Below are 20010 nucleotides of genomic sequence, written 5' to 3'. Positions count from 1 at the left end.
ACATCTGCCACACTGACCTTCAACAAGGGGGCCCCTCAGGGGTGCCTGCTTGGTCTCATCCTGTATTCCCTGTTCAAAGTTGTTGATGAGAAAGCATATAGGGAGGAGGGCAGTGTGGTGCCAGGACAACAACCTCTCCCTCAACGTCAGCAAGACAAAGGAGCTGATTGTGGACTACAGGAAACGGAGGACCGAGCACGCCCCAATTCACATCAACAGGGCTGCAGTGGAGCGGGTTGAGAGCTTCAAGTTCCTCGGTGTCCACATCACTAAGGATCTATAATGGTCCAAACACACCAACACAGTCGCGAAGAGGGCACAACAACTCCTCATCCTCCCCAGGAGGCTCAAAAGATTTGGCATGGGCCATCAGATCCTCAAAAAAGAAAGTAAAACAATTAAATAAAGGATACATTTAAAAAACAAAAGTTATACAGCTGTACCATGACTGGCTGCATCACCGCTTGGTATGGCAACTGCTTGGCATCACTGGGAAGGAGCTCCCTGCCATCCAGGACATCTATGCCAGGTGGTGTCAGAGGAGGGCCCTAAATAAAATAAATAAAAAACTCCAGCGCCCAAGTCATAGACTGCACCAAGTATGGAACCAACAGGAACCTGAACAGCTTCAACCCACAAGCAATAAGACTGCTAAATAGTTAACCAAATAGCTATCGGACTATCTGTAGTGAGCCTTTTTGCAATAACTTGTTTTGACACATCAACTCTGTACAGCTACCCCCTGTATCCAAGTTATTGTTACTCATGGTGTATCTATTATTACATGTATTATTGCTTGTTTTACTTTCTCTAGTTTACTTCTCTCTGCATGTTTGGGAAGTTCCCGTAAAACAAACTTTTCCCTGTTAGTCCACACCTGTTGTTTACGAGGCATGTGATTAATAAAATTAGATTTGATGTTGCTGCATTTGTGGGCGGAGTGCGCGAGCGCTGAAATCGTTGCGCACCTGTCAACTGGACACTGGGTAGGTGATGCAAGATGATGGCGAGTGTCTTTAATGTGATCTGAGTTTGTTTTTCGGCGACTATTAGGGCAACAGAGTCACTTAAAGAAGGCAAAAATAAATAATTAAACCAGGGAGTCATTGAAGGAGTTTGTCGTGGCAGCGTCACAAACTTGGGACCGAATAACAACATCAAACCAAAGGTGAATTCATGTAAACAAAATTAATAACGATTTTTTTGTCCTCTGCTCTTCATTGCAACCAACTCAGACTATTGTTTACTGTACTTTAAGCGCGCAATGGCTTCTCCGGGTGCCACTTCGAGTCCTTTGAGTATCCTGGCTCCCAAAACGAAGACAAAGAAGAAACATTTTGTACAGCAGAAAGTGGAGGTGTTCCGAGCCAGTGACCCTGTTCTAAGCGTCATTATGTGGGGAGTCAATCACTCGGTACGTCGATTAAATCAAAGTTTTTGTTGATGTTGTTATTATTATTATTATTGTGTGTGTTCTAACAGTGTAACGTATCCACTATCTGCAGATTAATGACCTGGTCCAGGTGCCTGTCCCCGTCATGCTGCTTCCTGATGACTTCAAAGCCAATACCAAGATCAAAGTCAACAACCATCTCTTCAACAAGTAGGCTACCTTATTAGACTACATACAACTCCGTAAAAATAGATATATTGATCCTTGCTCAAGTGGAGAATTAATAATGTAATCTGATTATAAATCCCCTTCTTGACTCAATTGTTCCAAATTTGTCACACAATCTCTGCCAGGGCCGGCTCTAGCCGTTTGGGGGCCCTAAGCAAGATTTGGTGGCTCTTTTAGTTTTAAAGTTAATTTCCTTGAATTGTACACATTTTTCCATGGGGCGTAGAGTAAATGGTGTTGTTTTAAAGGCCTAGTGCAATCAAAAATGTTATTTTACACACTGAGGTTGGAATAATACTGTGAAACTGAGAACATGATGATATTGGCCTATTAGTGTAACAGCTGTTTGAAAAGACCAGCTGAAATTTCAGCCTGTTTTGGTGGGATGGATTATTGGTCTTCCATTATGACAGCACCATGCTGTAAATTAGTTAATAGACCAATAAGAGTTCCAAACCTCTCTGACAATATTAGCTCATTTTCAGTTTTCCCCTTCCCACCCAGACCACTCCCAGACAGTCCTAGCAAAATTCTTGCTTGAGAAATTCAAATCAAATCAAATTGTATTTGTCACATGTGCCAAATACAACAGGTGTAGACCTTACAGTGAAATGCTTACTTACAAGCCCTAAACCAACAATGCCGTTTTTAAGAAAATACCCCCAAAAAGTAAGAGATGAGAATAACAAATAATTAAAGAGCAGCAGTAAATAACAGGGGGCTATATACAGGGGGCACCGTTACAGAGTCAATATGCAGGGGCACCGGGGTCGAGGTAATTGAGGTAATATGTACATGTAGGTAGAATCAAATCAAATCAAAGTTTATTTGTCACGTGTGCCGAATACAACAGGTGTAGACCTTACAGTGAAATGCTTACTTACAAGCCCTAAACCAACAATGCCGTTTTTAAGAAAATACCCCCAAAAAGTAAGAGATGAGAATAACAAATAATTAAAGAGCAGCAGTAAATAACAGGGGGCTATATACAGGGGGCACCGTTACAGAGTCAATATGCAGGGGCACCGGGGTCGAGGTAATTGAGGTAATATGTACATGTAGGTAGAATCAAATCAAATCAAAGTTTATTTGTCACGTGTGCCGAATACAACAGGTGTAGACCTTACAGTGAAATGCTTACTTACAGGCTCTAACCAATAGTGCAAAAAAGGTGTTAGGTGAAAAATAGGTAAGTAAAATAACAGTAAAAAAGACAGGCTATATACATTAGCGAGGCTATAAAAGTAGCGAGGCTACATACAGACACCGGTTAGTCAGGCTGATTGAGGTAGTATGTACATGTAGATATGGTTAAAGTGACTATGCATATATGATGAACAGAGAGTAGCAGTAGCGTAACAGAGGGGTTGGCGGGTGGCGGGACACAATGCAGATAGCCCGGTTAGCCAATGTGCGGGAGCACTGGTTGGTAGGCCCAATTGAGGTAGTATATACATGAATGTATAGTTAAAGTGACTATGCATATATGATAAATAGAGAGTAGCAGCAGCGTAAAAAGAGGGGTTGGGGGGACACACAATGCAAATAGTCCGGGTAGCCATTTGATTATCTGTTCAGGAGTCTTACGGCTTGGGGGTAAAAACTGTTGAGAAGCCTTTTTGTCCTAGACTTGGCACTCCGGTACCGCTTGCCATGCAGTAGTAGAGAGAACAGTCTATGACTGGGGTGGCTGGGGTCTTTGACAATGACACCGCCTGGTGTAGAGGTCCTGGATGGCAGGCAGCTTAGCCCCAGTGATGTACTGGGCCGTACACACTAGCCCTTGTAGTGCCTTGTGGTCAGAGGCCGAGCAATTGCCGTACCAGGCAGTGATGCGACCAGTCAGGATGCTCTCGATGTTGCAACTGTAGAACCTTTTGAGGATCTCAGGAACCATGCAAATCTTTTTAGTTTCCTGAGGGGGAATAGGCTTTGTCGTGACCTCTTCACGACTGTGTTGGTGTGTTTGGACCATTCTAGTTTGTTGTTGATGTGGACACCAAGGGACTTGAAGCTTGGGACTTGAAGCTCTCAACCTGCTCCACTACAGCCCCGTCGATGAGAATGGGGGCGTGCTCGGTCCTCCTTTTCCTGTAGTCCACAATCATCTCCTTAGTCTTAGTTACGTTGAGGGATAGGTTGTTATTTTGGCACCACCCGGCCAGGTCTCTGACCTCCTCCCTATAGGCTGTCTCGTCGTTGTCGGTGATCAGGCCTACCACTGTTGTGTCGTCTGCAAACTTAATGATGTTGTTGGAGTCGTGCCTGGCAATGCAGTCGTGGGTGAACAGGGAGTACAGGAGGGGACTGAGCACGCACCCCTGTGGAGCTCCAGTGTTGAGGATCAGCGTGGCAGATGTGTTGCTACCTACCCTCACCACCTGGGGGCGGACCGTCAGGAAGTCCAGGATCCAGTTGCGGAGGGAGGTGTTTAGTCCCAGGATCCTTAGCTTAGTGATGAGCTTTGAGGGCACTATGGTGTTGAACGCTGAGCTGTAGTCAATGAATAGCATTCTCACCAATAAAGTTTCCTTTTGTCCAGGTGGGAAAGGGCAGTGTTGAGTGCAATAGAGATTGCATCATCTGTGGATCTGTTTGGGCGGTATGCAAATTGGAGTGGGTCTAGGGTTTCTGGGATAATGTGTTTGATGTGAGTCATGACCAGCCTTTCAAAGCACTTCATGGCTACGGACGTGAGTGCTACGGGTCTGTAGTCATTTAGGCAGGTTGCCTTTGTGTTCTTGGGCACAGGGACTTATGCGCGTCTGCTTGAAACATGTTGGTATTACAGACTCAATCAGGGACATGTTGAAAATGTCAGTGAAGACACCTGCCATTTGGTCAGCACATGCCCGGAGCACACGTCCTGGTAATCCGTCTGGCCCCGCGGCCTTGTGTATGTTGACCTGTTTAAAGGTCTTACTCACGTTGGCTACGGAGAGCGTGATCACACAGTCATCTGGAACAGCTGATGCTCTCATGCATGCCTCAGTGTTGCTTGTCTCGAAGCGAGCATAGAAGTGATTTAGGTCGTCTGGTAGGCTCGTGTCACTGGGCAGCTCGCGGCTGTGCTTTCCTTTGTAGTCTGTAATAGTTTGCAAGCCCTGCCACATATGACGAGAGTTGGAGCCAGTGTAGTATGATTCAATCTTAGCCCTGTATTGACGCTTTGCCTGTTTGATGGTTCATCGCAGGGCATAGCAGGATTTTTTGTCTGCTTCCGGGTTAGAGTCCCGCACCTTGAAAGCGGCAGCTCTACCCTTTAGCTCAGTGTGAATGTTGCCTGTAATCCATGGCTTCTGGTTGGGGTATGTACGTAAAGTCACTGTGGGGACGATGTCCTCGATGCACTTATTGATAAAGCCAGTGACTGATGTTGTGTACTCCTCAATGCCATCGGAAGAATCCCGGAACATGTTCCAGTCTGTGATAGCAAAACAGTCCTGTAGTTTAGCATCTGCTTCATCTGACCACTTTTTTTTTTTTCTCCCCTTTTCTCCCCAATTTTCGTGGTATCCAATCGCTAGTAATTACTATCTTGTCTCATCGCTACAACTCCCGTACGGGTTCGGGAGAGACGAAGGTCGAAAGCCATGCGTCCTCCGAAGCACAACCCAACCAAGCCGCACTGCTTCTTAACACAGCGCGCCTCCAACCCGGAAGCCAGCCGCACCAATGTGTCGGAGGAAACACCGTGCACCTGGCCCCTTCGGTTAGCGCGCACTGCACCCGGCCCGCCACAGGAGTCGCTGGAGCGCGATGAGACAAGGATATCCCTACCGGCCAAACCCTCCCTAACCCGGACGACGTTAGGCCAATTGTGCATCGCCCCACGGACCTCACGGTCGCGGCCGGCTGCGACAGAGCCTGGGCGCGAACCAAGAGGAATGACCACTTTTTTATAGACCGAGTCACTGGTGCTTCCTGTTTTAATTTTTGCTTGTAAGCAGGAATCAGGAGGATAGAATTGTGGTCGGATTTACCAAATGGAGGGTGAGGGAGAGCTTTGTACGCGTCTCTGTGTGTAGAGTACAGGTGATCTAGAATGTTTTTCTTCTGGTTGCACATTTAACATGTTGATAGGATTTTGGTAGAACTGATTTAAGTTTCCCTGCATAAAGTCTCCGGCCACTAGGAGCGCCGCCTCTGGGTGAGTGGTTTCCTGTTTGCTTATTTCCTTATACAGCTGACTGAGTGCGGTCTTAGCTGTCTGTGGTGGTAAAGTATGTGTAGCCATTTGATTAGATGTTCAGGAGTCTTATGGCTTGGGGGTAGAAGCTGTTAATAAGAAGCCTCTTGGACCCAGACGTGGCGCTCTCGTACCGCTTGCCGTGCATTTGCAGAGAGAACAGTCTATGATTAGGGTGGCTGGAGTTTTGACAATTTTTAGGTCCTTCCCCTGACACCGCCTGGTATAGAGGTCCTGGATGGCAGGAAGCTTGGCTCCGGTGATGTACTGAGCTGTACGCACTACCCTCTGTAGAGCCTTGCGGGTCAGAGGCCGAGCAGTTGCCATACCAGGCAGTGATGCAACAATCAGGATGCTCTCAATGGCTTTTACTAAGAAGCTATTTTTGTCAATGTTTTAAATTAAAATGGTAAAAAAATCCCTGTAAGGTACTTAATTATTACCCTGAAATGATTTGATAGTGAGATTAAAAAAAACAGCTGCATTGGACCTTTTTTAAGTCATGTTTTTACCCAATTATACACATTTTGCCATGGGGCAGAGAGAAAACATTGCAATTTTCTAACACATTTCATGCAATTCCACTCATTTTGCCAAGGAGCAGAGAGCATACAATTGCAGTTACTGCTAATTTCTTGCAAATATACCAATTTTGCCATGGTGTGGAGATACATTTTTGCACATTTTAAAGCTAATTTACTACATATGTAGAAAACTACCAGTCTAAACATTGTTTGGTGACATGGCTAATTGAGTGGCAGTCAGTGACTGACATAACAAGAGAAAAACTGCTGATGCACAACCAAATTTTGGAATTGCACATGGTTTATTCTACTATTCTTAGTAAGTTGAGACCCCGACTGAGTTCCTAAAAAAAACATGTTTTAAAAAATTTGGTCGAGGGCCCTCGGCCGCAACGTGGACCTAAGAGAACGTTTATGTTGCTTATGCCTGGAACCGGCCCTGATCTTTGCCACAAACCAATTTTCTGTTCTAGCAATATGTGCATATTAGAAGATAGGTTTGTCTATGTTTATCTGAATTTCAAAGGCGAGCACTACCTATGAAGCTGCATTCTGTGCAGAGATGTGAGAGGGAGTGTTTTTGGGAAACACTGCTACCTAAAGCATTGTTGAGAGCTTTGGAGCCTTGCAGGTTTTGTAAGAAGGAAGATTTACAGTAAAGTGCTCATACTATTCTAAAAGGGAAAGAAATGTCCGGTGTGTGGACCATAGCAGGGATTGTTTAATCTCTCGGTGCAGCTCAGCTCACACAAACACCATGACGCTCAATGGCTAAGTAGACAGCGCAATTAGACTCACGATGACATGTCCACTGAAAGGAATGTGAAAGGAATCGGACACACAGAGAGAGAGTGTGTGTGTGTGTGTGTGTGTGGGTGTGTGAGACGCACACAGAAGTGACAGAGATGAGTCTAATTTAAAAAAGTGTATTCTTGTATTTGTCAAAGGCCAGAGATTGGCTGCTCTGATGTCTCATTTTGTGTTGTTATTGTACAGTGGGGTCCTGCATGTTTCCTAGGCAGAGACCGTAAACTGTATAAACCTCAATGAGATTTGGTAGATTTTTCCAATCCTTTAATCTGGTCAGGAATTCAGGCCCTGGTGGAGGATTGCTCCCACTTTACTTTGTTTGGATTCTTTTTCATTTGCACAAGAATGAGAAAGTCCTTTGAAATAATTTTGGAATGATAGGCACAGTGGTTCAGATATCGTAATATCAATCAGATGTTCTCAGAAATGCCGTCCTCTATTATTAATCCAGTTATTATTGCAATGCTATTTTTACAGTAGCCCTTGGACTGCAAAACTTACTCATCCAAAATGGTTATTGCACGGTGGTGGTTGCAACAATATAATTGATTTGAGCTTGTCCTCAGATTATTCTTCAATACACTTCACAATATTAATCAGTTATTGAGCTCAGTTGTACAAGTTGCTCATTCCGATCCTTGTATTTACAGTTTGTTCTCTTCTCTGCTTTCCTCCCTAAGTTGTAGTACACAGCTGAAAGCACTTGGGAGAATGATTAGAAGCGTGTTGTCCCGTTTCTGAACAATGAAGTGTGAAATTCCTGCCTCAAGTAGGGAGAGGAGAGGGAAAGAGAGAGGGAGATGCAAAACAACATGCAGAATAGAGGCCAAATGATATCCATGTCCTCGTGGTTAATAGTTGTAGTGCATCAGGTCATTAAGTTGAAGTCTGGTTCTGGTGTCTCTCATGTTTGTCTACAGGATGTAGAATTATAGTCCTAATGTTTGTGAATGTTGAATTCATATAGGCCTAACCTTATAAAACCCATAGAATTAGAATGAGTAGAAGAGGCATCCCCATTCGTTCTACTTGTATGATCGGTAATCCAGAAAAATAATATAAAGCTGTAATAAACATCAATAGTTACACTTTTGATCTCTATTATTTGTTTCTCTACAGAGAGAATCTTCCAGGACATTTCAAGTTCAAAGAGTATTGTCCACAGGTGTTCCGCAATCTCCGAGAGCGCTTTGGAATCGAGGATCTGGATTATCAGGTATGAATACCCACACACAGGCAAACATGGTGAGTCTTTATAAGCTCTGTGGCTTTGATGGCCTACTAGAAAGGGGGTAGGTTTGAATGGGGCAGTTTTAAATTTGCATGAGGTTGGCATAATATTTGCATAGATTGGTTGGTAGGTAAGGTCTGTGTGTTCACTGCATGTTTTCACATAGTGGTGTCTTTTCATTGTCACAGGTTATGTGACATTAATAGGGACTCATGTATGATTTGGGGGAGAGTTGCCATTCAAAGGTGATGGAATTTTACTGGTCCGATGCCTGTTTAATCAGTCATATCCCAATTTTCTTCTAAGAGATGCATCTACCATCTGTTTTGATGTTGTGTTAGAAAAACATGAACTCCACATTAATTTACGTTTCAGTCATGAAAACATCTGTTAGATTTTGTGGTTAACCATCCCCTTTATGTACAGAGATGTAAAATGTTTTCCATAGCATTGCACTTCTCTTAACTTCATATCCCCTCTGATACCCAGGCTTCTCTGGCACGCAGCCCTCCAGTGAAGGACGGGGATGGTCACGGAGTGGGGCTGCTGCTGACATCATATGATCGCACCCTGAAACTCAAACAGATCTCCAGTGAGGAAGTGGAGGACATGCACAACATCCTGTCTGAATATCACCAGGTAACAACACTGGCACCCTATTCCCATCTGGCAACCTATTCCCTTTAGTACACAACTGTGCAACAGTGAGAGTGCAAGCTGGTCCTGGAGACTCTGGAGATGGGTGTTTTTAAGCTTTTGTTCCAACTCAGCATTAAAGTGATACTTCGGGATTTCAGCAATGAGGCCCTTTATCTACTCCCCCGGTCAGATGAACTCGTGGATACCATTTTTATGTCTTTGTGTCCAGTATGAAGAAAGTTGGATGACTGGAATTCTATGGGTGTCTGCTAGCATGCTATGCAGCTGATTCAATTAGTGATTATTTCAATAATCAAATGTATTTATAAAGCCCTTCTTACATCAGCTGATATCTCAAAAGTGCTGTACAGAAACCCAGCCTAAAACCCCAAACAGCAAGCAATGCAGGTGTAGAAGCACTGTGGCTAGGAAAAACTCCCTAGAAAGGCCAAAACCTAGGAAGAAACCTAGAGAGGAACCAGGCTATGAGGGGTGGCCAGTCCTCTTCTGGCTGTGCCGGGTGGAGATTATAACAGAACATAGCCAAGATGTTCAAATGTTCATAGATGACCAGCAGGGTCAAATAATAATAATCACAGTGGTTGTCGAGGGTGCAACAGGTCAGCACCTCAGGAGTAAATGTCAGTTGGCTTTTCATTCATTTTCATCCGATCATTCAGAGTATCTCTACCGCTCCTGCTGTCTCTAGAGAGTTGAAAACAGCAGGTCTGGGACAGGTAGCACGTCCGGTGAACAGGTCAGGGTTCCATAGCTGCAGGCAGAACAGTTGAAACTGGAGCAGCAGCACGGCCAGGTGGACTGGGGACAGCAAGGAGTCATCAGGCAAGGTAGTCCTGAGACATGGTCCTAGGGCTCAGGTCCTCCGAGAGAGAGAGAGAGAGAGAGAAAGAAAGATAATTAGAGAGAGCATACTTAAATTCACACAGGACACCGGATATAACAGACTGACCCTACTGCAGCATAAATACTGGAGGCTAAGACAGGAGGGGTCGGGAGACACTGTGGCCCCGTCCGACGATACCCCCGTACAGGGCCAAACAGGCAGGATATAATCCCACCCACTTTGCCAAAGCACAGCCCCCACACCACGAGAGGGATATCATGTGTTTTAGTGCTGGGCTGGAACAATGCTCTGCACGTCCTGTACTGTAGTTGAGAAGCAATCTCATATACAGATGCAGCATCACACTTAAATAAAATAACGGCATACTTTATTAAGCTCACCTCACCCACATCGTCCCTGGTTCTCCCTCTCTGCCAGCACATAGTGACGTGTCACGGCAGCACACTGCTCCCTCAGTTTCTGGCCATGTACCGGGTGACTGTGGAGAGTGAGGACACCTACCTCATCGTTATGAGGAACATGTTCAGCCACAGGCTCAACGTTCACAGGAAGTACGACCTTAAGGTATCAATCAATCAATCACATTATTTTATAAAATACCTTTTTGCATCAGCAGTAGTCATAAAGAAAGTCCTATACACTTTTTCAATACATCATGTTTAGGATATTTTGAGTGCAACCACATTTTTTAAAATTTGAATTATGTAACAACATTTAGCCCATATATTCAGGTCACTCATCACTGTTCTATGATGTTCCATGTTGTGGATATGAGGTATATTACTGGTTTGGGCTCAGGATAAAGTTAGTCTACTTACAATAATGTGGTTATATTGAGATTATGCTCTCACACAGACGGACCACTAGATGGTATACTGGTGTCGTTACCCATTCTGTCCACAGTAGTTTTGCTCAGTTCCACCATAGATGTAATTACTGGCAGTGAAAGAAAGCAACCCGGCTCTCCGCCCCTGGTTAGAGAATAAGGCAGCCTCACAAAGTTACACACACACACACACACACACAGGGAAACTTAATTTACACACACTAGAACATAGGTACATGGGGTTGGTTCTGAAAGGTACAGGGAAAGGAATAATGAATATAAACATATAGGCTACAATGACTATAGCAGAGTAACACATGGGTATGAATGAGCTTCAACACTGTAATGGCATAGAACTGGAATAGCTCAATATGAAGGACTGTATATGATAATACATTGCAGTGATGAGCAATAGCAACCATAGTTAATAACTGTATATGATGATAGATATAGTAGGCTATTACAAAGTAAGGCACAACAACGACTGTAATCGACTAGTAGATGGTGAAGGTTATAACACAGTAACAAGTATCAAATAGAGTGTAAATAGGAAACAAGTAAATAGCCACTAATAATTGCAGAGAGCCAGTCTCTGCGGTGTCAGCCAGACATAAACAAGTAACACAAGCTGAAAAATAGTCCTACAGCGCCCTCGGCAGGAGAATTGGTAACAGGCAGGTTTGTAAACAGAATGTGTTCTTTTATCAGGGGTCTCTGGTGTCCCGTGAAGCGAGTTTAAAGGAAAAGGTAAGATCATAGCAAAATCTCCAAATGGATTTATTTTCAAAAGTGAGTTGTGGGATATCTTGAAATTGATCAACATGTAGATCCAAATTGGTTATCTTATTGACTTGCTCCCTCTCGCCTCTTTCTCATTGTGTTTTCAGGAGAAAGAGTTGCCCACGTACAAAGATGTGGACTTCAGGAATAACATGCAGAAGGTTTATGTGAGTGAGGAGGAGAAGGAGAGGATCATGGACAAGCTCAACAGAGACGTGGAGGTGAGTGTCCGAGACATGGCACAGCATCAGTTGCACAGCAGTACAATATGCATCATTGCAGAGTGACTGGCTGAGAGGGATGCCCCAGTGTGGGTTGAGAGGGAGGAAAGATGAACAGACAAATGTGACTGAGCTGTTGTAAGTGGCTAACTGTACTATGTTTGTCTCTTCTTCTGTGTGTGTGTGTGTGTGTGTGTGTGTGTGTGTCTGTCTCCCTTTCTCTTTCCAGTTTCTGGTGCATCTGAGGATCATGGACTACAGCCTGCTGCTGGGGATCCACGATGTGGGCCGGGAGGAGGAGGAGATGGAGGAGGAGTCGAATGATGATTATGATGCGGAGGACGAGGAGGAGGAGGAGAACAGCCTGACTCCTGCTCCTGCTGTGGGCTCCTATGGCACCTCCCCTGAGGGCATCGCTGGCTACATGAACTCCTTTAAACCCCTGGGGCCCGGGGAGTTTGACCCTTATGTAGACGTCTACGCCATTCAGAGTGCTGTGGGTGAGTCCCCATAGAGATCCTATAATTAACTTCTAGAATTAAAGTTTTCCTGACCAAGATGGCAGATTTTTAGGCATATTGCTAGGATGACAATTTACGTTCTAGTGTCCTATTTAGTTCTGAGCCCCAACAAGTCAATTTTGTAGCTGATCAGAACAATGATTCAAAGAGGAATGGTTTCTTTTTTGATGTCTTGGATGTTTTGTATGGTCATTGATGATCTAACTGTTGGATACATTGATATAAACCATGGCATTGTTGAATACTTGTTTCTGATTGGCTTGAAGGGCATTATTTCCTTTTATACAAATGGTGGTTCTAATGCTGATTGGTTAACCTCATTCTAGCCGGTGTCTATTCCATGAGTTACCACCGGCTACATCTATGACGTTAAATGCCTATTTATTCTGTTCTATCTGACTGCGCAATCCATTGTCTCATCAGCCCAGCCAGACAATTTCTAAACTTGATCATCACTATAAAACACATCTAGACATTCTCACATTTCTTTTAGACTAACATTTAGTTTTCAACAGTGTACATTTGTATAAACCTTGATGTCTGTCTCTCTGACATTTGCAACATTGTTTCAGTATTCAAATTCGATCTCCAGCCGTCCCATAGTAATGAACGTGTCCATAGTAATGAACGTGTCGGGAAGATAGACAGGCAGGCACCGTTTCTCAGCCAGTTGAAATCATGAATCAGCTGGCATCATTTTTATGGATGTATACAAAGAAATGTCAATTGAAAAAAGGTAAAAAGAAACAAAGTTTGCAGTCTTTCCTGCTTCAGTTTGAAGTGATTGTGTTAACTGTGTTGTTGGCTAGCTCCTCTGAATAACAGTGTCCTGATGAGAGAGCACATGTTCTATGCCAGGTGAAATCACACCTCATTAGCTCATTAGCTCATTCTTATGGATGTATCTAAATGTATCTGAAAACCGAACTGATAGAACAAACGACCAGCCGGCTTGGGTAGCAACCCTAGATTTGCGTTGGGACTATATCTTGTGGAAGGATGAAATGGTATGAATAAATTCATCAAAATAACGTTTTTAATGAAAATATGTCAATCATTATTTGAATATGTTGGTAATCCGTTGTATAAAAGTGATAATGCCCTCGAAGCTGGTGTTTGGAGGATATATTGCCGACTTTGTCTCGGGCCTAACAAAACCTGTGCCAATATATCCTCCAAACACCGGCTTCTCGGGCATTATCACTTAAATAACATACAGTATATTTGCACGGTAGAATTCAGTGACTGTAGTTCATTCTTATGTTCTATGTTTGAGGTGCTTTTGAAAGCAAAAGTCAAATTGAAAACATTATTGGCCTTGTTGAATTAGATTTTAATAATAGCAAACTAGGAGTGATGGTTCGGTTAGCTAAACTAGCAAGCCTGTGTGTTTGGTTACTAACTACTGTCGCTATCTAGTAAACTTGCTAGCTACTTCACATTTCTAGCGGCAGGGTCATTCCTAATATGCGGTTCCTTTTCTGTCCCCAGGAAATATCAGTTCTTATTTAGTATAAAATTTGGATTCCAAAAGGCTTTAAATATAAGATCAGGTGTCCTTTACCTTAACACCAAAATATGGATCCTGAAAGGGAATTTTCTGCATTTTAAACACTTTTTGTCAGTTAATGTAGGTATTTTTGCCATGTCTCCAGATGTTATTTATCAACTTCCACAAGAAATATAAGCCATAAAATAATAAAATGTTTCAAATCTTTCTTCATTATTTTATAGTCCTAGTTAATCTCTTTCATCAATAGTTTTTCATGATTATTTTATGTAAGATTTTCTGTATCTCTCTGATATCACTTTCCACCCTGTTAGTTTGTTGTAATTCTCCATTTAAGAAAACGACCCCTTCCTACAATGGCACCACATTCAAGAAGTGTCATAATTTCTTTGGTGGGAAAACTATGGTGCAAAGCTAGATAACTAGAAACACTTAGTTGTATCTATTTTTCCATGTTTCATGTTGTTAGTCTGTATGTCCCACTCATAAATGTCCACCCTGTTAGGCTAAATTATAGACAAAATATGTTTGATAGAGAAGTTAAAACCCTGTTCAAGTGTTCACCGTTAAGTGCCTGAGCTTGACCAATATGTTTTTCTGAAAGTCAAACGCAATTTTTCTGATAGAATACAAAACAAAAAGGTAAAATATATATTTTCCTAAAGTTGAGGTCCAAATGCCACCGCATTGTAGGAATTGCCTGGCAAATGTGTTAAATTATAGCCATGGTATAATCAACTTTTTTATTTTACCAGGTAAGTTGACTGAGAACACGTTCTCATTTACAGCAACGACCTGGGGAATAGTTACAGAGGAGAGGAGGAATGAACCAATTGTAAGCTGGGGATGATTAGGTGACCATGATGGTATGAAGGACAGCTTGGGAATTTAGCCAGGATGCTGGGTTAACACCCCTACTCTTACAATAAGTGCCATGGGATCTTTAATAACCTCAGAGAGTCAGGACACCTGTTTAACGTCCCATCCGAAAGACAGCACCCTACACAGGGCAGTGTATATCCCTGGGGCATTGGGATATTTTTTAGACCAGAGGAAAGAAGGCCTCCTACTGGCCCTCCAACACCACTTCCAGCAGCAGCTAGTCTCCCATCCAGGGACTGACCAGGACTAACCCTGCTTAGCTTCAGAAGCAAGCCAGCAGTAGGATGCAGGGTGGTATGCTGCTGGCTAACTTGTGGCTCTATGCAGCTCCTTCCACGTCGTTCATTATTTTCCATAGAACGCATAGACTCTTGTTGATTAACCTTTAGACACAGTGATGATGAGGAATAATGAACTTGTGGGCACAATCCGAACCTGAGATACCCATGACTTACTTACTTGATACTGCATCAATGTGTCAATGAGAGATTTGTGTGAAAATGTATCATGTGCATCCAAATTCAGTTAGGATTTGTCTCATACTGTATTACGCCGTAAACAATACAGTAGCTCCATGTATACCTCACAGTCAGTAGGGGAGTGATGATCGTCTATCCACTGTGTGATAGCCTTGTCTTGCTGCTGTAGGTGCACCCCAGAGGGAGGTGTACTTCATGGGTCTGATTGACGTCCTGACTCACTATGACACCAAGAAGAAAGCCGCTCATGCTGCCAAGACCGTCAAACACGGGGTGAGTGACACACGGATGTGTGCATGCCTGCAATAGAGTTGTGAGTATAAATTCTGAACTGTACTTTAGAACCTTTTAGGGGGTAGGAAATACCCACATTTTTCAATTGTTTTTCAAGATGTTTTCTATCTGAAAAGTTAAAGTTGTTGGTTTATCAATATCTGTATTTAGCATGTTGTGTTTTTGTCATTCCTAGTCTGGAGCAGAAATCTCCACCGTTCACCCTGAGCAGTACGCCAAGAGGTTCCGTGAGTTCATTGCTAAGATCTTTGCCTAGCTTACCAGAAAACAGCTACATCTACAGTACCATGGCCGACTCAATACGAAAAAACTCCCCATTTAGTACCTTGTTGTTACAATTCATTATCCAACAGATACTGTATTTGATTCTAATATTTAACTACACTGCTTTTTGATTTCATGAATCAATTCAAGTAGATGATTTTGTATATATATAACTACAGAGCAAATATACCGTATATTAACTAAGAAATATACCGTTTTTTAAAAGCTATTTATTTAATTGAAGTTAAAAAAGTACTAGCTTTGCCACCTGTGGAACACGAGAGAAACAACATCGTCACATGCCTCGAGTTCTGGTTGACTGGAATTTTGGAGACCTGGCAGAGTTCTATTCGCTGTGGAAGTCTGACAACAGAGTGCGTTTGAATGGCTTCTGTGACGATGGGAAGAGAGAGAGCATTGTCTTTGTGGCATGCTCTTCTAGCTGATTCTCTGACTGGATGGAGGCACAAAAGGACAAAGTGACCGTAGCGATGGCTATTAATTTATGGACACACATACTGAACTGGTATTTTAGAAAGACTGATCGATGTCATTGTTTGCCTAGATTTCCTTAAATCAAAACAAGGTGGAGAAATGCTTTTAATTCTTTTGAAATCACTGATGTATCTTAATATATTGGGAGTGGCTCCTAATCCGTGAGCGGATCTTTTATTTCTGAGGCTCCGTATCCGTGAGTGCGCAAATTCTCGCAGTATGTCTCATTCATTTTCTCATGCTGAACCCAGATTAGATACATGGCTAGTTAAATCAGAATTAAATGGCAAAAAGATGATATTCGCAATGTCACTAAGAAAAAAACAACCACTACAATGTCAATGATTTTTTCATGAGTTCAGTACCATTTGCTTGATTTTGCGGATCCATGACTAAGGTTTATCCTCATTAGCTAGCTAACATTAGCATGCTAGTGTTAGCTAGCAAGCTGTAGGCAAGTCCATTGGAAACCGATGCAACCCTGGTGGCTATGTGGCTTGTTAGATGACCGGTAGTGACAGTGAGGTCCATATGAGAGTCAAGGCTCTAATAAGTGCCATCGTGCACAGAAAATACTGTTTGATGAACTAGCTAAGTTAGCTAACAAGGTATACCAGTTATCATGTTAACTAGTTTTGCATGCATGGCAGGACCAGTGTTGTCCAAGATGGTAGATCGTCTCTGGTGATGTGTCAACATTACAACCACAGTACAACCTATGGGACGCAAACATTCCTGCACATACACAGGTATCGGATTACAATAAGAAATATTTCTCAATATATTGCATATTTAGTCCACAATTTCTCTGACATTTGGCTTGTAGTTCTTGCACAACAAAGAAGTAGAGACCGTTTTCAGGGACCTACCCAATCAAAACAAACAGTGAAATTATGGTTAGGGAGAAATCAACCATACGACCGCTACTAGGTGTCAATGTATCCCACAGATCAAATTGATTTCAACAGTACTTAATAGAGTCCACTAACTTGCTGCACTGGTGTAAAAAGTCACTATTGCACATGATTTTCATATTGACATATCTGGGACATTTTGGAGAACACTTATGGATCTGTTAGACACATACACACATCTATGTATTTTCTCTGTAAATGGATTTGCATTTCTTGGGTGAGGTGGGGCTAACTAAATAAGAAATGACAATCCAGGACAAATAGAAATACAGCCTGCTTTGTGATATCAAATGCCTTCTTACATTTTAAGATGGGGTATGCAACCAAGCACACATGAAACCATTCATGAAGACAAATGATTTGAAGTACACCCCTGCTGAGTATAAACAATAAAAATGATTATAGATGTCCCAAAATAGATTGAATGGGCTTGTAATTCACACAGTTCTGATGAAAAATCAAGTGCATTTGATGTAAATATAGGTATACAAGGACATCTAGTGGTCAGCAGGTTTTTCATCCTCAGTCACTAGCTGTCATAATTGTGTATCCCTCCTTCACAAGCTTGATGTTTCCTATGCAACAAAAAAAACATTGATGCACTAGCATGCAATGACGCAGGTATTTACATTGCAACATGTATTGTCATTGACTAAAACAAAATATAATTGTATGAGAAACCGTAACACTTCAATTAATAGCCCGGGCGTTTATTTTCTTAAATCACTGAACACAACTGCCTTTTATTAGAGACATGCTTCTATTTGAGCCAGGCATCTATTTCCTTAATGCACACAGTTTTTGCAAATTTGCATAGTTAATTGTTTAATTCCAGCATCCACTTCCAGCATTTTTATCAATTTCTTCATTTCCTGCACTGTGTTATCGTTTACAAACGGTGTCACGTTTATTTTGTGTAAGTATTCCACTATAAATACAACTTTTTTTTTAACAAAAATTTTCTCCACTTTGCTGTGCATTTTCGGCAGTTATTACTTTCGCCACTAGAGACGATTTCTAGCGGTCTGTGTTCCCAAAGTTGTTGACTGTTTTTGTGCTTGCCAGTTAGCTAGCAGTTCTCAGCTGTTAGCAACCAATGGCTAGCAGTTTCTTTCTGGTGATAAAAACAGATGATTACCATCATTTCTTTGAGACATTACTGAATTATTTAACGTAACGAATCAAAGGTTAAACCTCAAACAATTCATGGTAATCTCAAACAGGCAGTGGTGGAAAAAGTACCCAATTGTCAAACTTGGGTAAAAGTCAAGATACATTTTTAATAGAAAATGACTCAGGTGAAAGTCACCCAGTAAAATATTACTTGAGTAAAAGTCTAATAGTATTTGGTTTTAAATATACTTATATATCAAAAGTAAATATACTTAACTATCAAAAGTTAAAGTATAAATAATTTCAAAATTCCTTACATTTTTTTTATGCACACTCACGGATACGGAGCCTTAGAAATAAAAGATCCAGTCACGGATTAGGAACCACTCGCTAATATAATTTGTGCAAATTACATTAAATGTTTCTTTAAATCTATGTTTGAGTTGATATCTACTAAATTATCTGTGTTACATTTTCGGAAGTTCTGTCTCTCCCATAAATCCAGATATCCTACAGTAAGGTGAGTCACAGTATTCCCAAAGTTCTTATCATATTTTATCAGAAATGTAATTTAAAGCATAGACCTAGCAAATTGTCCAGTGTTAAATCAACACTGACAGTGTTAAATTTAACACTGGGCCCGTGCCTACACGGGTCCATACTTTTCAGTGTTAAATTAACATTCATGGCCATTTAGCTGTCTTGCTGTTGCTAGCTAATTTGTCCTGGGAGAAACACTGGGTGTTTTTTTTATTACCTGAAATGCATACGGTCCTTTTTTTGATGGATCTTTGTAATTTTGAGTCATAGAAAATTGTGTGTTCTCTACTTCGACAATTAATCCACAGATAAAAAGGGAAACCTAGTTTGTTTTCTTTGGTTAATCTCTTCTCGTTCATCTTCTTTGGATTTTATATGGCGGTTGGCAACCAAATTTAAGGTGCGTTACCGCTACCAACTGGACTGGAGTGTGGACCTCGTTCATCTTTCAATCACCCACGTGGATATATCCTCGTAAAAACGAATGAGTATATAAGAGAGGTGGTACTTGCAACGAGTCAAACGTCTAAAATAGAACGGGCTCATATAACCAAGTTCTATTTTAGCACCTGGCTACGAAGATGCCCACGACTAGTGGGCATGAAATTATTGAATATGTGTAAATCACAGGAGGTTGGTGGCACCTTAATTGGGGAGAATGGCTCATGGTAATGACTAGAGTGGAATGGTATCAAATACATCAGGTATTTTGATTCCATTTCCTCCGTTACAACCATTATTATGAGCCATTCTTCTCTCAGCAGCCTCCTACGGTGTATATTTATTTTGCAACGCTCGCACACGTAACATGGCCGGTTTGGTCAGCATGTAACACAGTAGCGTTAGGAATATTATAAGTGCAAGTTTTGGGGAATACTATGGTATAAAAATGAACATATAAATGAACATTAAATTCTCTGGCAACAGCTCTGGTGGACATTCCTGCAGTCAGCATGCCAATTGCACACAAACTGTGGCATTGGGTTGTGTGACAAAACAGCACATTTTTGTCCTTTTGTTGTCCTGAGCACAAGGTGCACCTGTGTAATGATAATATTGTTGAATCAGCTTCTTGATATGCCACACCTGTCAGGTGGATGGATTATCTTGGCAAAGGAGAAATGTTCACTAACAGGGATGTAAACAAATTTGTGCACAATTTGAGATAAATAAGCTTTTTGTGCATATGGAACATTTTGTGGATCTTTTATTTCAGCTCATGAAACATGGGACCAAGACTTTACATGTTGCGTTTATATTTTTGTTCAGTATGTAATTCCTTTTGGAATCCA

At 41.9% G+C, this 20010-nt stretch overlaps 1 protein-coding gene across 3 annotated transcripts; it reads left to right on the top strand.

Annotated features, from left to right (window-relative positions):
- Nucleotides 1-959: 959 nt before the first annotated feature.
- Nucleotides 960-19910, top strand: LOC111965667 (phosphatidylinositol 5-phosphate 4-kinase type-2 gamma). Of its 3 annotated transcripts, none has more exons than XM_023989866.2 (11): nt 960-1168; nt 1259-1414; nt 1506-1603; nt 8264-8360; nt 8865-9014; nt 10297-10443; nt 11414-11452; nt 11593-11706; nt 11936-12206; nt 15268-15371; nt 15568-19910. In XM_023989866.2, exons 2-11 carry the CDS (start codon nt 1265-1267, stop codon nt 15646-15648), a joined length of 1251 nt encoding a protein of 416 aa, XP_023845634.1. In that variant the 5' UTR covers nt 960-1168; nt 1259-1264; the 3' UTR covers nt 15649-19910. The 3 variants fall into 3 exon arrangements, with proteins under 3 accessions (XP_023845634.1, XP_023845641.1, XP_070300312.1); XM_023989873.2 differs by having other exon boundaries at nt 15268-15411; nt 15568-15645; XM_070444211.1 differs by having other exon boundaries at nt 960-1414.
- Nucleotides 19911-20010: the final 100 nt, after the last annotated feature.

Source organism: Salvelinus sp. IW2-2015, linkage group LG1 (genome assembly GCF_002910315.2).
Source record: "Salvelinus sp. IW2-2015 linkage group LG1, ASM291031v2, whole genome shotgun sequence".
Lineage (NCBI taxonomy): Eukaryota > Metazoa > Chordata > Actinopteri > Salmoniformes > Salmonidae > Salvelinus > Salvelinus sp. IW2-2015.
The sequence above is the reverse complement of the archived record's forward strand: the minus strand, read 5'-3'. Positions and strand labels throughout refer to the sequence as shown.